This window comes from Salvelinus namaycush, chromosome 3 (genome assembly GCF_016432855.1).
Source record: "Salvelinus namaycush isolate Seneca chromosome 3, SaNama_1.0, whole genome shotgun sequence".
Lineage (NCBI taxonomy): Eukaryota > Metazoa > Chordata > Actinopteri > Salmoniformes > Salmonidae > Salvelinus > Salvelinus namaycush.
Window position 1 is genome coordinate 25344633 of NC_052309.1, and position 18597 is coordinate 25363229.

The 18597-nt window shown below is 45.0% G+C and overlaps 1 protein-coding gene across 1 annotated transcript in view; it reads right to left on the bottom strand.

Moving 5' to 3' along the window:
• The window catches only part of LOC120043769 (sacsin-like), a 37214-nt gene extending 31091 nt beyond the window's left edge, over positions 1-6123 (bottom strand). The window contains exons 1-3 of the mRNA XM_038988326.1: positions 6104-6123; positions 5202-5289; positions 4898-5009 (exon numbers count right to left, since the gene is read on the bottom strand). Of these exons, the coding sequence (XP_038844254.1) occupies positions 4898-5009; positions 5202-5289; positions 6104-6123 (220 nt within the window). The remainder of the gene's footprint in view (positions 1-4897; positions 5010-5201; positions 5290-6103) is intronic.
• Between the last annotated feature and the right edge of the window lie 12474 nt (positions 6124-18597).

Here is an 18597-nt window from a genome sequence, read left to right on the forward strand (position 1 = left end):
AGGGGGGAGAGGAAAAAGTCCCTAAGCTTGTTTCTTGTTTCACTTGCAAGCCGTGTCGCCCTGGCACGAGAGAGTCTCCTTGCCTCTTGGAGATTGTTGTCGCCTGCCACAACCCTTCTCCACTCTCCAGGTTGGTAGTTGTCATAAGGGAGGGAAAAAGCGGGAGGCAAGTATCTTGTGTTCGGCTCATGAGCTTCATCTGTGGAGGACAAGAAGTTGTGGGCCACACATGTCTTCACAATGTCCTTAGCCTTTTCAGGTGTACACTCAATTGGACGACCAAGAATCCTCATCCTCGCAGCCATGATACTGAATGCATTCTCTATGACTCTCCGACAACAAGAGTGGCAGTAGTTGTAGGTACGCCCAGGTTCATTGAGATGGACACCTGTGATAAATAAATAAATTAATAAAACAGATATGATCCCTACACAGGCTCAAGGGGAACCTGGGAGGGCAGATCTTCCAGAGCCGATGTAAAATCCATGAGTCCCAAAAACTTTTCTGTTGCAGCTGAACCGGAGCCGCCACCGAGGCTAGATGCCCACCCGGACCCTCCCCCATGGAGTCAGGTTTTGCGGCCGGAGTCCGCACCTTTGGGGGGGGGGGGGGGTACTGTCACGCCCTGACCTTAGAGAGCCTTTTCATTTCTCTATTTGGTTAGGTCGGGGTGTGATTTGGGTGTGCATTCTAGTTTTTATATTTCTTTGTTGGCCGGGTATGGTTCCCAATCAGAGGCAGCTGTCTATCGTTGTCTCTGATTGGGGATCATATGTAGGCAGATTTTTTTCCACCTTTAGTTTGTGGGATCTTGTTTGTATGTAGTTACTTTCTGCACTGCATGTAGCTTTACGTTCGTTTTATATATATATATATTTTTTTCGGTGTCATCAAATAAAAGAAAGATGTACGCTTACCACGCTACACCTTGGTCTAATCCATCTCTAAACGAACGTGACAGTATCTTTTGTCTGACAGCAAACATTTACTACAGGCTGTGGTGTATCCACTACCATCTCTTCACTAGCATCACGTTTTCTCAATTATTTCAATCGCCTCCGCATAGGAGATTCGATTGACCGCTCTAACTTGCCACCTCAATTTCCTTCACCCTTACAGGGCACTCTAGGAACTCAGGATCATGATCCCCACCACAATTGAAACACAGTCGTTATTCTACACACCTTCCTTCAGTATACTCTGTTCGTCTGCACACACTTGAAACATGGCCAAATCCTTTACAATTCTTGCACTGCAGGGGTTTGGGGACGAAAGTTCTTACGGCGTATCTTACATAACCAAGCTTCACATCCGTAGGTATTGTCGTGGAAATATTCGCTCAATCCTATTTCTCAGATACCGGAACTTGGGAATTGAAATAGACTTTATTACAAAGTAACAAGCCGAGCTGGCCCATGGACCAACTGCCGGACTTATTCTCAGTCCACTCCTTTAATACAGTTTCGTGCTTATAAAAGTTTCATAGTCCCTCCACTTTACACTAATAACCATATCCCCTCGGCTTTACTCCACCATTGTTTCCAAATCTAAGTTACTGTCACGACTTCCACCGAAGTCGGTTCCTCTCCTTGTTCGGGCGGCGCTCGGCGGTCGGCGTCACCGGTCTTCTAGCCATCATTGATCCACTTTTCATTTTCCATTTGTTTTTGTCTTGTCTTCTCACACACCTGGTCTCAATTTCCCTCATTACATGTTGTGTATTTAACCCTCTGTTCCCCCCATGTCTTTGTGCGGAATTGTTTATTGTAAGTGCATGTGCACGTTTTCTCTGATGTGCGAAGGGTTTTGTTACTCATTTGTTTGTTGTTCTGGTTCCCGGTGGGTTTTATGATTAAAACTGCTCCGTTGATTACCCAGTTTTTCTCTCTTGCGACTGACTTCCTTGCCGCCAGTTACGCACTCCCTTACAGTTGTTTCCGCTCCCCTCTAGTTCCTTGGATCAATTATATTGGTGGCGCGCCTATACATTATTTCCAAGAAAATAATAAGTACAGATTAATATAGGCAATTATAAGATTGCTACATGCCATTATCGGACTATAATATTACTATGGGCCATTATAGGATTAAGTACAGATAAGTATAGGCCATTATAGAATTATACCAAAAAATACACTTAATCCCATGATTACACATAGTGCCTTTGCTTACCCCCTTTAGTGCTATTTAGCCTTTTAACAAGAAACACATTCTCTTAACAGAAAACACCCATAGTATTTGCTCTTTATCAAAAAACAACAGGACCGACAGACTTTCTTATTTTTCTCCATTCACCCAGCGGGTCAGACGCTGGGCACCAACCACACTACGAATTCAATTCAGGTATTCAACCTGAACACCCATTGTCACCCCTGAGATGACTCCTTTGACGGGTGCTCTACTCCAAAGTTCAAAACACAAAACTTCTGTTGTCCAGATTCTTTTGAGGCCCACTGCAATCTTCCTCTACTCTTCAGAAATACAATTAATCAAAATAAGACCACTCCTGGTCACTCTGACAGACTCCCCTTTTCCAAGCACACACTTCACCATTTTCCACACCTCAAACAGGTTTCTCATATGCAGCCTTACTCAACAAACGCATCTCAACAAGAAGCGATTCTTTATCATATACACACGTATCGTCCACTCCAATTTTAGACAATTTCCTTTTTGTTACAGTTTTCAATATTACTGTTGTCCATTCAAACATTCGTCTCCACCAAATGTACACGACACGCTGATAAATTCGAACTCAGCATCCACTTTCGCCATCTTCCCCTCCCAGTCAAGTTTCTCTCTGTGTATACAATTGTATTCTCCCGCCCGTCTGTTCCTTGTCTGGGTGTGTCGTCACTTCCTTGTTTGGTCATAGATGGCTATTACTAACTCATTGCCCTCTACTGTCCCGGGGTAATACCGCCGCTTTCCCGTTATTTTTGTCTTCATTATTCAAGCTAATGTCTTTTTAGGGAGCATGTGAGCACACTCAATCGGTTCGGCTGGCCGGAAGCCAGAGGCTCAGAGCACCGTGAGCCTCACAGAGAGAGCTGGTCACTCAACCGAGACTGCTCTTCTCTGTGTAACGGAGGCTCTCTGACCATCTCTCCTCTATTCTCATCCTCCTAGATCTATCCACTGCCTCCGACACCGTGAACCATCAGATCCTCCTCATCAAACCCCACACCCCAAAAATAGTAATTTGTTATGCCACTGCTGGTCTCTTGGCCCTCACCCCCTACGGAAGGGCAGCTCCCGTTCATCCCAGTTCAAGCTGTTCTCTGTTCTGGCACCCAATGTTGCAACCAGCTTCCCCCTGAACCTAGGACAGCAGAGTCCCTGCCCATCTTCCGAATACATCTGAAACCCTACCTCTTCAAAGAGTATCTTAAATAATCCGTCAGCACCCCCCCCCCCCCAAAAAAATAAATGTAACCCTAGCCACTTTAATCAATGCCACTAATGTTTACATACCCTACATTACTCATCTCATATGTATATACTGTACTCTATACCATCTACTGCATCTTGCCTATGCCGTTCGGCCATCACTCATTCATATATTTTTATGTACAAATTCTTATTCATTCCGTTACACTTGTGTGTATAAGGTAGTTGTTGTGAAATTGTTAGGTTAGATTACTTGTTAGATATTACTGCATGGTCGGAACTAGAAGTACAAGCATTTCGCTACACTCGCATTAACATCTGCTAACCATGTGTATGTGACAAATAAAATTTGATTTGATTTAGCTCTGACTTTGCTGATAGCTACTTTATTGAGGATAAATGTACTGACTATGTGTCACGTCCTGACCATAGTTCTTATGTGTGTTGCTTGTTTTAGTGTTGGTCAGGACGTGAGCTGGGTGGGCATTCTATGTTGTGTGTCTAGTTTGTCTGTTTCTGTGTTCAGCCTAATATGGTTCTCAATCAGAGGCAGCTGTCAATCGTTGTCCCTGATTGAGAATCATATATAGGTGGCTTGTTTTGTGTTGGGGATTGTGGGTGGTTGTCTTCTGTCTTTGTGTTCTGCACCAGATAGGACTGTCTCGGTTTTCACATTTGTTATTTTGTATAGTGTTCACGTTATTGTCTCTTCTTTATTAAATCATGTTGAACACTAGCCGCGCTGCATTTTGGTCCTCTCCTTCACCCCAGGAAGAAAGCCGTTACACTATGACTGTGTTAGGTGGTTCTCCCACCTAGCTATCTTAAGATGAATGCGCTCTGGATAAGGGCATCTGCTAAATGACTAAAATGTAAAATAATAGAATAGACATTCCCATTCAAGTTGACATTTGACGGTGGGTGGACCGGTTGCCATCTTTCTGATTATAATTGGAAGTTAAAGTTTTAATTCAATTTAAATGTCAATGGTGTACTTGCTGAATTACAGGGATCTGAAGAGATAGGTATTTTCTATTAATTCTATTTATATGATTGAAATGACACTCACCCTGTATTCATGACAGGCACAACACAAACATTTTCAAATGATGTTAAAAAGAGTCCAAGCTACAACATTTGTGAAAATGTGAAAAATCTTAGTTTACGCGTTTGTAGATTATTGACGTTAAAGCTTTAAAAAATGACATTTTTTAAAAATGTAAAACTGTTTTGCAAGAAATCGTAGAATAGTTTGACAACCCTGTTTGTAAACCTTCAAACGATATCAAACTCAAACTTTTATCTTTTTCAGTGATGAAGACATGGAGGTCTCATGGTAGGGTGGGCTAGGGAAAACAGGTCAACTTTGTTTTGGCATTCAGGTCCAAAATGTCACTTTCTGACCACTTCCACCATGCGCAAACATGTATGAAAGGTTTCGTTCAAATCAAAATGTGTGCAGATATGGAATGACCTTCAATCTTCCACAAATATGAAACAACCCTACCTTGGTACTTTCCCAGACCTTCAGTCTTGAGGCTCTGGCTGCCGTAGCATCTCTCATCATGGAGGAACACCACCTCCGACGCCCCGGCATCATCAGCATTCTGGATAAGCTCCTGGTCACAGCACAGATGGGGTAGGGACGTTTACATTGGTTCCTTTAACTTGGATAGTACATTAGGCTATGGCAAATTTATACAATGCAAGATGTTCACACTACTTCTTTAAATGTAGTGGCTTTAATGGCATTTACGGTAACTGTACAGAGTGAACAGATGACTACATGATTGATTGATTATCAAACTCACCTTTAATATCTGTCCTCCATCAGGGTACCTCCGCAGGATGTCCTTCAGGCAATCAATGAAAGGGGGCGCTGTTGCAGCAAATACATTTCTAAACAACAATAAGAAGTGAAGAAGTTGGATAGATTAGTCAAAGACATTACAGTATGAAGATAGGCTAAAACTGTTTCTCCAATAGAAATCCCTGATCACACTTGTAGACGATGTCATGGCGACGTTGGCTAGCTAAGCTCATGCGTAGAAACACATCTTGGGTCTAACGTTCATCGTCTCGCACAGAACTGTGCATGTGCACGCCATCAAAGACATTCCTTTGATATAAAGTAGTTTTTTGACTAAAATAAAAATGGGTCAGTTTGACACTTTAATGAGGTTGGAGTAATAACATCTTCAACTTTTAAGACGTTGGCTCAAATCTAGGCTGTGCCTTTAGATTTCAAGAAAATTAACAACTAAGGAAGAATTGTTCACTTCTCAAACCCCAAACCCTGGCCTGGTCTGTTTGGTCTGTTTCGCAAGCATCCCGGGAAGTGTTGCAATGTTGCGCCTTTGGGTTTAGAAACTGTGGTTTAGTTTTCACAATATGGTTGGAAATTAAACCACATTCTTCTCAATCTATACCTTCTATCTACTAAAAGCAGGAAGAAGTTATGTTTAAATTCTATACATTTGCTAAACATAAAACTGACATTTGGTTCAATTTTTATAGATTTTATAGCTTTATATAGAAACAGGAAATGATCTCCAGTTAATTAAACAATGTATAGTGTTAACCAGGTCAAGCATGTATAGTATTAGCAAGGTATAGCATCATGCAGCTATAGGAGAACACACATACGTTCCAAGCAACTGGTTAAAATGTTCTACTGGTTAGAATGTTCAACTGATTAAAATGATCTCCTCACCGTGCATTCCTCTCACCCATCCTTCCACATTGGTAGGATTCTACAAGAACCAATGAATTAGTTATAATTATGGTTATATGGCTTGATAGCGAATTTAACTGTACTAATCAGACTGCAAACAAAAATGTCCTTATAGTTTAGAAATGTAGTATTCAAGGATCAAGTAGGCCTAGCCTAGTATTAATAATAACTTATAATAATAATCATGATAAGAAGACTTTTGTTGTATTTAAGATACTGTACATAAATTGATCAATTTACCTCAATCATTTCTTTGTGATCATGGAGTGCGATGGAGCAATCTGAAGCCACCTATGTCATCAGAATAAATATTCTTAGTAGACTAATGGTTTTATGTCCTCTACTGACTCTTCATTATTCTAGTGTTTCAGTTGACCAACATTTCCTCCTCAGGCGAAATGAAACGCCTATTTTATCTTGGTCTGCCCTGCCAGCATAGGAATAACAAAGTGGTTTCGTTTCCTGCCTTGCCATGTATGAAACAAAACTTTCATTAGGGCGTGACTCGTTATCATCTTCTTCCTCTTTAAGTTTTTATTCGCACGTGATTCAAAGGTGTATGAGTGATAGGTGGTGGGCTGACGCCGAAAACAGTGAAGTTGATCAATCTACGTCGATGGAGGAGCTGATTTTTTGTATATGACAATTAAATATTATTATGAATACTGTAAAATGAGTTGGCACCTTCAATTCTTGCGCATTTTGTCAGAAAAAGTATATTTCAACACTGTCTGCTGAGGCAAATTCACGAACTGCTGAACTTGGAACCAATCAGAACTCCCGTACATATCCCTAGGGATGAAGGCAGCCAATGGCTTACTTCTAAAATGTAAACAGCCTCACATTGTGGCCATAGATATATAATCTATAGAAGGGTTTGTAACCTTTTACTCTGGCAATTTGACTGTTAAACTCGTAGGGTACACTAGAAATGGATGACAGTCCCGATTCGAATGAGAACTACCATCAATGGATTATATTTATATGGTTGGTTGCGGCTGTCGGTTTGCCTATTGCAGATTTCAAAATACAATTGCGGGAAAACGTAGAGATTGGAAAGCAAATGCCTACTGCTGAAAACAGAAGAATCAATATAATTTTTTTAAAATCAACAACTCCCAATTTGTAGCTAACAATAGCACTGTTTTTCAAAGCAGATCATCTTGAAATAGGCTATTGCCACGGCCAGCGCATCGGCCATAACCATGAGTAGTTTATGGCTTCATCTTCATCAATAGGTGTGTCAGTGTGCCACCACATTTTATTTAGTAGAGGGAGAGCTTTGTATGTGTCTCTGTGTGTGGAGTAAACGTGATCTAGAGTTTTTTTCACCTCTAGTTGCATAGGTCCCTTATGAAAAAAGATTGCAGTCAGAGTGCAGTATAACTGCAGTACACTGTAGTATAACTGTAGTTAGAGTGCAGTATAACTGCAGTATGTTGCAAATACTGCATCCAAAATATGTTTTTTTTTACTGCAGTAATTTTGCAGTGTGACTGCAGTTACCATGCAGTATAACTGCAGTTCAACTACAGTACACTGCAGTTATTCTGCAATTACTGTGTCCAAAATACCACAGTCAACTGCAGTTACTGCACTTTCAAAACTGGGGTGACATGTTGGTATAAATAAGGTAAAACGGATTTCAGTTTTCCTGCATTAAAATAACCAACCACTAGGAGCGCTGCTTCTGGATGAGCATAATATTTTGCTTATGGCGCTACACAGCTTGTTGAGTGCGGTCTTGAGGAGAACGAAAGATGGCGGAAGCGGATGATGAAGTGGATTCTGAATACAATGGCGGTAGAATCAAGGAGAATCGGAATATTGTCCGGAGCAAAGTAGTGTACAGTGATGAGAATTACCTTTTGTATCTAGTAGGAGTACGGTTTGTTAATGAGGAGCAGCTGAGCAGAGTACCAATCTTGAAGAAACCATATGAGTTATCCAAACTGGTGGAGAGAGTGCTGGTTAAAGTGAAGGCTGTGAGGATCACGAGAGGCAGGCTTGTTTTGATTTTTTGTGCTTCTACGGATCAGAAGGAATGTGCATTATGTCTTAACGGATTTGATAAGTTTGAAGTGTCGTGCGTGGCTCTTCGGAACAGGGCACCCTTCAAGGGGGTTATATCTGGCGTCTGGTGGGAAGTTGAATTTGAAGAGATTAAAAAATATTCCTGGAGTGATTGAAGCACGTCAGATGAATCGTGTGGTGAATTGTGAACAAGTGAAGAGTCTATCTGTTCTTTTGTTTTTTGATATGGAGTCTCTCCCTACTCAAGTGCAGTTAAGGTATATTAACTACATAGTCAGAGCATTTATCCCAAGACCAATGCAGTGTGATCATTGTAAAGATTTAGGTAATGTAGCAAGTGTTTGCAGAAGTGAGAAGCCAGGAGGTCCAAGTTATGGAAAGGATCATATTATGTGTTATAAAAGTGATGAATATGTGACATGTTGCAATTGCAGTGGGAACCATGACTCCACGTCTTCCGAATGCCCCACAAGGGTGAAAGAGAATGATGTGGCCAAAGTCAGGGTTGTACAGAGCATTTCATATGCAGCAGCTGTGAAAAGGGTTGAGGGTTTGAATGGTGCACCAGAAGAGTCCATGGTAGTGGGTAGGCCTTCACTGCAGGATGCAGGGGTTGCCTTTCACCAGCAGGATCCTGACATTTCAAAGGTAAGAAAGTGGACTTTGTGGCATTTATAGCTATGGTAATTAGTGGCACTGCCAAGGTGGAGAGAAAGTCCAGGAATATAGAAATCATAGTGGTTCCTGGGGCTGAAAGATTTCTCAGCGAAGGAGTTACATGCAATATTGGCACAAGCCGTACCACCCTCTCAGGTCCTAGAGCCAGAGAAGGGAGATATGGAGAACTAAAAGAAAGAAGAAGTGGGAGTTTTGTTTGTTTTGACAATGTACTATTTTTATTAGGGTCGATTAAGTTAGTTTCACTATTACGAATGGATACATTTATTTATTAGTTTTTTTTTGGGGGGGGGGGGTTCAAATCGTCTAGTTGGTGGCGGCAGTGTAGTCTGCCATAAAACCCACAGAAGAAGAAGATGAGTGCGGTAGTGCCAGCATTGGGTTTTGGTGTTAAATAGACAGCTACGAAAAATATAGATAAACTCTCTTAGTGAATAGTATGCTCTACAGCTCTACAGCTTATCATCCCTTACAAAAAATGATTGCAGAAACTGTAAAAGTGCAGTAATTGCAGTCCACTGTGGTATTTTGGATGCAGTAATTGCAAAATTACTGCAGTAAAAAAAAAATGTTATTCTGGACGCAGTATTTGCAGCATACTGCAGTTAAACTGCACAATGACTGCAAAAAAAAATCCTAAGGGATGAAGTATTCGAACTCAGACGAGCAGAACCTCCAGACTTCCTTAATTTAGAACCAATAGCGGCCGTTGACGGTCTTTCTTTAAATTACTGTCGTTACATTACTATAGCAGCCGCGAACGACCTTGTTTTTCTAACAATAATATGTGTGTCAATATCGCAAAATGAACTTGCTAACAACCTGTAGTCGTATTCCCGTGTCTGTTGTCATCAACCTGAAACAGAGTATGCTGTCATTTGTCTTTTCAACGTTTTTTAAAAATTAATTCCTCAAAATGACAGCATCGAAGCAGACATTGACTTTTCACTGTGAAAGAGGCTTTTATCTATGTTGGTTGGTGATACGGATTCGCACACGTCCTTGCACTTTGAAAAGCGATGATGTCGATGTGAGTGAAATAAGTAAACCGCAGATATGTGTTTGGTGCTGTCGATGTTTGATGCTGACTGAAATTTGGATAATAGCTCAAAGATTAGCAAGTAATGTCATAACTTGGTTGGTACAGGCGGGCACATCAGCGGTGGATCTCTTATGATTGCTCTATATCTCATGGAAATAGTTGGTTTTTAGCTGTGTATAGTCACCTAATGAATTGGTTGTTTTGTATTGTATCAACCGATGTAATTCATATGGAAACGGCCGAAGCTGCTTGCTATAGCTAGCTAATGCCCGGTGTACACTAGCAGAAGATGCCGCGCGGTGAAACACCGCTTCCCATTTATTTCCAATGGAAGAAAAGCGGCGAGGGACCTTTGGGCGGTGGGAGGTGGTGAAAAATAAACTTTATCCAACTTTATGCAAATCACCAGCAGCGACTGCTGGACAATGACCAATCATATAGAGTGGTTCCCATTACGAATTTGATGCAATGCAACCCAACGCAAAGATGGCTGACAGAAATACTAGGATGGAAGCAAATGTAAGTGATTATAAAATCATAACAAATCATGCAAAAAATGTACAGTTGAGAATAATATGTTAGTTAGTGTAGAGACAAACGATTATGCATATTTTTTTTAAATCATAAAGTTAATTTATGAAAATTGCAATTTAGCAAGCTAGCTGACTAGCTAACATTAGCCAGCTAACGTAAACTCACTCACTTTTGTAAACCCCACATAGAAACAGACAACATAGAACTGCCCACCCCAACTCACGCCCTGACCATACTAACTAAAGACAAAACAAAGGAAAATAAAGGTCAGAACGTGACAGTACCCCCCCCCCCCCCCAAGGTGCGGACTCCGGCCGCAAAACCTGAACCTATAGGGGAGGGTCTGGGTGGGCATCTGTCCGCGGTGGCGGCTCTGGCGCTGGACGTGGCCCCCACTCCACCATAGTTTTAGTCCGCTTCTGTGGCCTCCTAGGAACGGCGACCCTCCTAAATGGCCCCACTGGACTGAGGGGCGCCTCTGGACTGAGGGGCGGCTCTGGCAGCTCCTGACTGGCGGGCGGCTCTGGCGGCTCCTGACTGGCGGGCGGCTCTGGCGGCGGGCGGCTCTGGACTGCTCCTGACTGGCGGGCGGCTCTGGCGGCTACTGACTGGCGGGCGGCTCTGGCGGCTCCTGACTGGCGGGCGGCTCTGGCGGCTCCTGACTGGCGGGCGGCGCCTGAGCTGCCCGTCTGTCCAGCGCCGTCAGAGCCGCCCGTCTGTCCTGAGCCGCTAGAGCCGTCCGTCAGTCAGGAGCCGCCAGAGCCTCCCGCCAGTCAGGAGCCGCCAGAGCCGCCCGTCTGTCCTGAGCCGCTAGAGCCGTCCGTCAGTCAGGAGCCGCCAGAGCCGCCTGCCAGTCAGGAGCCGCCAGAGCCGCCCGCCAGTCAGGAGCTCCTGACTGGCGGGCGGCTCTGGCGGCTCCTGACTGGCGGGCGGCTCTGGCGGCTCCTGACTGACGGGCGGCTCTGGCGGCTCCTGACTGGCAGGCGGCTCTGGCGGCTCCTGACTGACGGACGGCTCTAGCGGCTCAGGACAGACGGGCGGCTCTGGCGGCTCCTGACTGGCGGGAGGCTCTGGCGGCTCCTGACTGACGGACGGCTCTAGCGGCTCAGGACAGACGGGCGGCTCTGACGGCGCTGGACAGACGGGCAGCTCAGGCGGTGCTGTACAGACGGGCAGCTCAGGCGGCGCTGGGCAGACGGGCAGCTCAGGCGGCGCTGGGCAGACGGGCAGCTCAGATGGCGCTGGGCAGACGGGCAGCTCAGGCTTGCCGAGGCGCACTGTAGGCCTGATGCATGGTGCCGGAACTGGTGGTACAGGGCTGGGGACACGCACCTCAAGGCTAGTGCGGGGAGGAGGAACAGGGCATACTGGACCCTGGAGGCGCACAGTAGGCCTGGTGCGTGGTGCCGGAACTGGTGGTACTGGGCTGGTGCGAGGGGCTGCCACCGGAGGGCTGGTGTGTGGAGGTGGCACCGGATAGACCGGACCGTGAAGGCGTACTGGAGCTCTTGAGCACCGAGCCTGCCCAACCCTACCTGGCTGAATGCTCCCCGTAGCCAGGCCAGTGCGGCGAGGTGGAATAGCCCGCACTGGGCTGTGCTGGCGAACCGGGGACACCATGCGTAGGGCTGGTGCCATGTACACCGGCCCGAGGAGACGCACTGGAGACCAGATGCGTTGAGCCGGCTTCATGGCACCTGGCTCGATGCCCACTCTAGCCCGGCCGATACGAGGAGCTGGGATGTACCGCACCGGGCTATGCACACGTACAGGAGACACCGTGCGCTCTTCCGCATAACACGGTGTCTGCCCGTACTCTCGCTCTCCACGGTAAGCCCGGGAAGTTGGCGCAGGTCTCCTACCTGACTTCGCCACACTCCCCTTTAGCCCCCCCCCCCACAATAAATCTTTTGGGCTGCCTCTCGGGCTTCCTACCGCGCCGCCGTGCTCGTTTCGCCAACTCCATTCTCCTGTATCCCTCCTCGCACTGCTCCAGCGAATCCCAGGCGGGCTCCGGCACTCTCCCTGGGTCGACCGCCCATCTGTCTATCTCTTCCCAAGTATTATAGTCCAGATCACGCTCCCATGTCCAGAAATCCACAACACGCTGTTCTTCTCTTTCACGCTGCTTGGTCCGATTTTGGTGGGTTATTCTGTCACGATCGTCATAACGTGGAAGAGAGGAGGACCAAGGCGCAGCGTGACGTGAATGCATTCTTCTCTATTTATTATAACAAAAACGAAGAACACTTTACAAACTATACAAAACAATAAACGACGACCGTGAAGCTATAAAATGACAAGTGCAGACACAGGCAACTTACATATAGACATAGACAATAACCCACAACCCACAATACAAAACATACTACCTAAATATGGTTCCCAATCAGAGACAACACAAAACACCTGCCTCTGATTGAGAACCATATCAGGCCAAACTAGAAAACCCCACATAGAAACAGACAACATAGAACTGCCCACCCCAACTCACGCCCTGACCATACTAACTAAAGACAAAACAAAGGAAAATAAAGGTCAGAACGTGACAGGTCCGTACAATTGACCTTATTTTAGCTCCCCAAAAACGTAATACTTCCAGATCAACTGTAATGTCAATACCATTGTAAAGCACAATTTCTCCCCTTTCCAACAAAATTAATGGCATGACCTCCACACTGCCCGTTTCTGCATAATTCAAGAAGGCAATGAGCTCCGTCGGGTCTTTTTTTAAATGTCGGGTGGGGAAGTGAAACTAATGCGTGATAGTGAGAAGGAGAGGAGATGTGTGGGAAAATTGCTTTTTTTCACTCGATCTGTCCAACTTATCACCTTATCGCCTCTAAAATATCAATAAAACACTATAAAGAGTTTATATAATGTGTCATTACATACCTATTTGAAGGTTTGTGTCGAATTTGAATCGGGTTTTTAGGGCAGTGCTAAAGTGATCTTTAGAAGTAAACAGCGGCTTTGAGAGTCATGATCGCTTACAGTGATGATGCAAAAAAGGACTAGGTATCCCCCCTTACCCCTGTCACTGTCAATTTCTTGTTTTTAAATGATGAGAGAAGTGCTACACCTGGTGAAGAGAGATTGTAAGATAGAAATAGTTGCTTTATGCGTGCTGTGCGTTACGACATGACACGTCAAGATGTAACGGAGGGTCAGTTTTTTTCAACTTTTCTCCAATGCTATAGACCAATTACCATGCCGATCAACGCTTGAATAGAAACGTAGTTCACACCCCAGATTTTGAAGTCAACACAGTCGCTACAGTCCCATTAGTTTTCTTTGTAGCCTCGTTTGAATGTCGCGGTTGCGCACATGTGTATAGAATGGGGTGAGTTTACGTTAGCTGGTTGCTTTATGGGTGTTATGACATGAGTATGAAATTGTATAATATTTTAGGGACTCCTGAAACAACCAGCAAACCAGGCTGTCATCTTGTGAACAGTGGATGTAAATAATCTAGCTAGCTAAAGCATTTATTGCAAATTGAATGTACAATTTTGTAAGCTTGCCTTGTTGATATTTGCCATGCAATGCAGATATATGGAATAACGTAGCTAGCTAACTATTTTCTTGCTTATTGTGCAGTGGATGATAAAAATATCTGTATGCCTATGGATGTGTAGCTAGCTATGTAGCCGATCTGTGTATGGACCCTAAAACGCTTGGTATACATATTAGTTCAGTACCTAGCTATGAACCTCAGCTATCATAGCCAGTTGTATCAACTTCAAAACAGTCTGAATGACATTAATGAAGCCTATGGATTGAGTAGAATATAATATAACTTTGTGCCAAGGATACAAGTCGTATATACATGTAGTTATTACTGTGATGCACCGATATGACATTTTTGGCCGATACCGATATCCAATATCTTCCTTGCCAAAAAAAACGATACCATTAACCGATATAAAAAAATGCGGCCTTTTAAACATTCTACTACAGTTAAATAGTTAACACACACACGGACACAGCGGTCTAAGGCACTGCATCTCAGTGCAAGAGGCATCACTACAGTCCCTGGTTCGAATCCAGGCTGTATCACATCCGGCCGTGATTGGGAGGGTGGTGCACAATTGGCCCAGCGTCGTCCGGGTTTGGCCGGGGCAGGCCGTCATTGTAAATAAGAATTTGTACTTTAACTGACTTGCCTAGTTAAATAAAGGTTAAAAAAATACATAAAGAATTCTGAGTGTCGGGCATTAGGGCCTGGTCCGGGGTGAACAGTATGTCCTGCACAGCCAATTAGTTGAAGTAGAAATCTTCATCCAAATCGAGGTTAGTGATCACTGTTCTGTTGTCCAGAAGCTATTTTCGGTCATAGGAAACTATTGCAATAACATTATGTAAAAACATTTTTTTAAAGTTACGATCAGCGCAAAAAAATAAATAGCAGAATTGGTCAAGAGCCCGTAAAACATTCGCTATACATTCCAGCGCCATTCTCATTCACAAGCGGCTCCTGCATTATACCTAAAGTGGACATTGCCATTGGCAAGTTTGAACACTTGGAATATGAGATGTAATCTATACCTCAATTAGGATGCTAGACTCTGTACATTGACTCTGTACTGGCACCCCCTGTATATAGCCTTGCTACTGTTATTTTACTGCTGCACTTTGTTATTTTTATTTTTTACTTAACACTTATTTTTATTAAACGCTTTGTTGGTTAAGGGCTTGTAAGTAAGCATTTCACTGTAATGTCTACACCTGCTGTATTCGGCGCATCTGACAAATACAATTTGATTTGAAATCCTCATTATTTAGTTTCATGATTTTTCAATTTAAGCGGAATTATTTCTATATAGCCTACACTTTCTCGTTCTGAACTTCTAACGTGAGTGGGGCGGTGTGGCTTCATGGCTATCGCCGGTTAATGCTTGAACTGATTGAATCTAGGCCTAAGAGTCCCACACTTTGTCATGTATATTTTATTTCATTTCAAAAGTAATATAAAACCCCAGGGGGAATGTCATAAAAAATGTAAACACAATGTCATGCTGTTAACCCACCCCTTCATTTATCTTAGCCAAACTCATGTTAGGTTGCCTCTGACCAGAAAGGACACATCTACGTCTGCATCTGTCATATCTCTGACTCTACCTTTTAAAAATGGCATTGTCTGAAATAAATTCCAGGAAGTTATTTATGTCCCTGCCTCTTCCCTGGGTGAAAACAGTGACTCCCACCAAATCTAAGAGCCTGTATTACTAGGCAATGCTCCACATGCTCTTGTTTAAACTTGGGGTGGCATAGGTCATCGAAACACTTATCCCTCTACAGCTACATATGTAAGTACATTTTACATCAGGGTTCCCCAACTGGCTGGCAGAATTTGGCACACGGGTGGTTTTATTTGCCCCCCCAAGTTTTCGGAAACATTGTTTGATGTAAAAACAAAGGAAATTTCACATTTACATAAGTATTCAGACCCTTTACTCAGTACTTTGGCAGCCTCGAGTCTTCCTGGGTATGACACTACAGACTTGGCACACCTGTGTTTTGGTAGTTTCTCCCATTCTTCTCTGCAGATCCTCTCAAGCTCTGTCAGGTTGGATGGGGAGCGTCGCTGCACAGCTATTTTCAGGTCTCTCCAGAGATGTTCGATCGGGTTCAAATCCAGGCTCTGGCTGGGCCACTCAAGGGCATTCAGAGACTTGTCCTGAAGCCACTCCTGCGTTGTCTTGGCTGTCTGCTTAGGGTCGTTGTCCTGTTGGAAGGTGAACCTTCGCTCCAGTCTGAGGTCCAGCAGGTTTGTACTTTGCTCCGTTCATCTTTCACTTGATCCTGACTGGTCTACCAGTCCCTGCCACTGAAAAACATCCCCACAGCATGATGCTGCCACCACCATGCTTCACAATAGGGATGGTGCCAGGTTTCCTCCAGACGTGATGCTTGGCATTCAGGCCAAAGAGTTTAATCTTGGTTTCATCACACCAGAGAATCTTGTTTCTCATGGTCAATTGTCCTTTGGGTGCCTTTGTCAAACCAAGCGGGCTGTCATGTGCCTTTTACTGAGTGTCTTCTGTCTGGCCACTCTATCACAAAGGCCTTATTGGTGGAGTGCTGCAGAGATGGGAGAACCTTCCAGAAGGACAACCACCTCCTCAGAGTCAGGACACCCGTTTTAACGTCCCATCCGAAAGACAGCACCCTTCACAGGGCAATGTAATCAAGGTTTGAAAATGTTATGTTTTAGTCAAATATTATCTGTTTAGGCTTCTTGCGGTCAATATGCATTCTAAAAATATTTTTATTATGTTCCGACCATCCGCTCAATAAAAAATTGTCGCGCAGCGGAATCTAGTTGATGATCCTTGTTTTACATCCTATGATGTCCTTTTCATCAACAAGTAATATTATATAAAGAGTACAAACTGCAGAGTACACAACTTATGATGTGGGAACTGGCACCTAGACAAAAATCAAAGAAAGAAAATGGATAAATACATTTCTAATGCTTATTATTTTGACCATTACAACTGTCAACACAGGAACAAAATACCACAATGCAGCACACACAGACGTTGATGTAAATTATTCATGAGATACATCAAATTAAACAGGATGGGAATGGCGGTATTAGCAATGCATTCAGCTACAAGTGTTTGTGCCAGAAAATACTAAACTTGTAACGCTCGTCGGAAGGATGAGACCAAGGTGCAGGGTGGTACGTGTTCATGCTTCTTTATTAAAACCGAACACCAAACAAAACAACAAAAGAACAACGAACGTCACGTCTTGAAGGCTACACAGAGCTAACAAAAAACAACATCCCACAACCTAAGGTGGCAAAACATGCTGCTTAAGTATGATTCCCAATCAGAGACAACGATAGACAGCTGTCCCTGATTGAGAACCATACCAGGCCAAAACATAGAAACACAAATCATAGAAATAAAGAACATAGAATGCCCACCCAAATCACACCTGACCAAACCAAATAGAGACATAAAAAAGGCTCTAAGGTCAGGGCGTGACAGTTACCCCCCCAAGGTGCGGACTCCGGCCGCAAAACCTGAACCTATAGGGGAGGGTCTGGGTGGGCATCTATCTGCGGTGGCGGCTCTGGTGCGGGACGTAGACCCCGCTCCACCTCTGGCTCACCCCACTTGTGACGCCTCTGATGCGGGGACACTCGTCGCCGACCCCGGACTGGGGACCCTCGCTGCGGGCCACGGACTGGGGACCGTCGCTGGAGGCTCCGGATTGGAGGCCGTCGCTGGAGGCTCCGTGCCATGGATCATCACTGGAGGCTTCGTGCCATGGATCATCACTGGAGGCTTTGTGCCATGGATCATCACTGGAGGCTTTGTGCCATGGATCATCACTGGAGGCTTTGTGCTATGGATCATCACTGGAGGCTTCGTGTCATGGATCATCACTGGGCCGTGGAGACGCACTGGAGGTCTGGAGAGCAGAGCTGGCACAACCCGTCCTGGCTGGATGCTCACCCTAGCCCGGCAACTGCAGGGCGTTGGCACAGAACGCACTGGGCTGTGAGAGCGCACCGGAGACACTGTGCGTAGAGCCGGTGCAGGATATACTGGGCCGAGGAGGCGCACTGGAGGTCTGGAGTGTAGAGCTGGCACCACCCTTCCTGGCTGGATGCTCACCCTAGCCCGGTAACTGCGGGACGTTGGCACAAGGATGCACTGGGCTGTGAGAGCGCACCAGAGACACTGTGCGTAGAGCCGGCGCAGGATATACTGGGCCTAGGAGGCGCACTGGAGGTCTTGAGCGTAGAGTTGGCACCACCCTTCCTGGCTGGATGCTCACCCTAGCCCTGACTACTCACACTCTCCCCACGGTAAGCACGAGGAGTTGGCTCAGGTCTCCAACAAGACTCAGCCAATCTCCTCGTGTGCCCTCCCCCAAAATGTTGGGGGAGTGGCTTCTCGGGCTCCGTGCTAGCCGTGTCCCCTCGTAACGCTGGGCCCACTTTCTAGCTGCCTCCGCCTTCCTAGCTGCTTCCACCTGTTCCCATGGGAGGCGATCCCTTCCGGCCAGGATCTCCTCCCACGTCCAGGATCCTTTGCCGTCCATGATGTCCTCCCATGTCCAGTCCTCCTTACCACGCTGCTTGGTCCGTTTGTGGTGGGATGTTCTGTAACGCTCGTCGGAAGGATGAGACCAAGGTGCAGCGTGGTACGTGTTCATGCTTCTT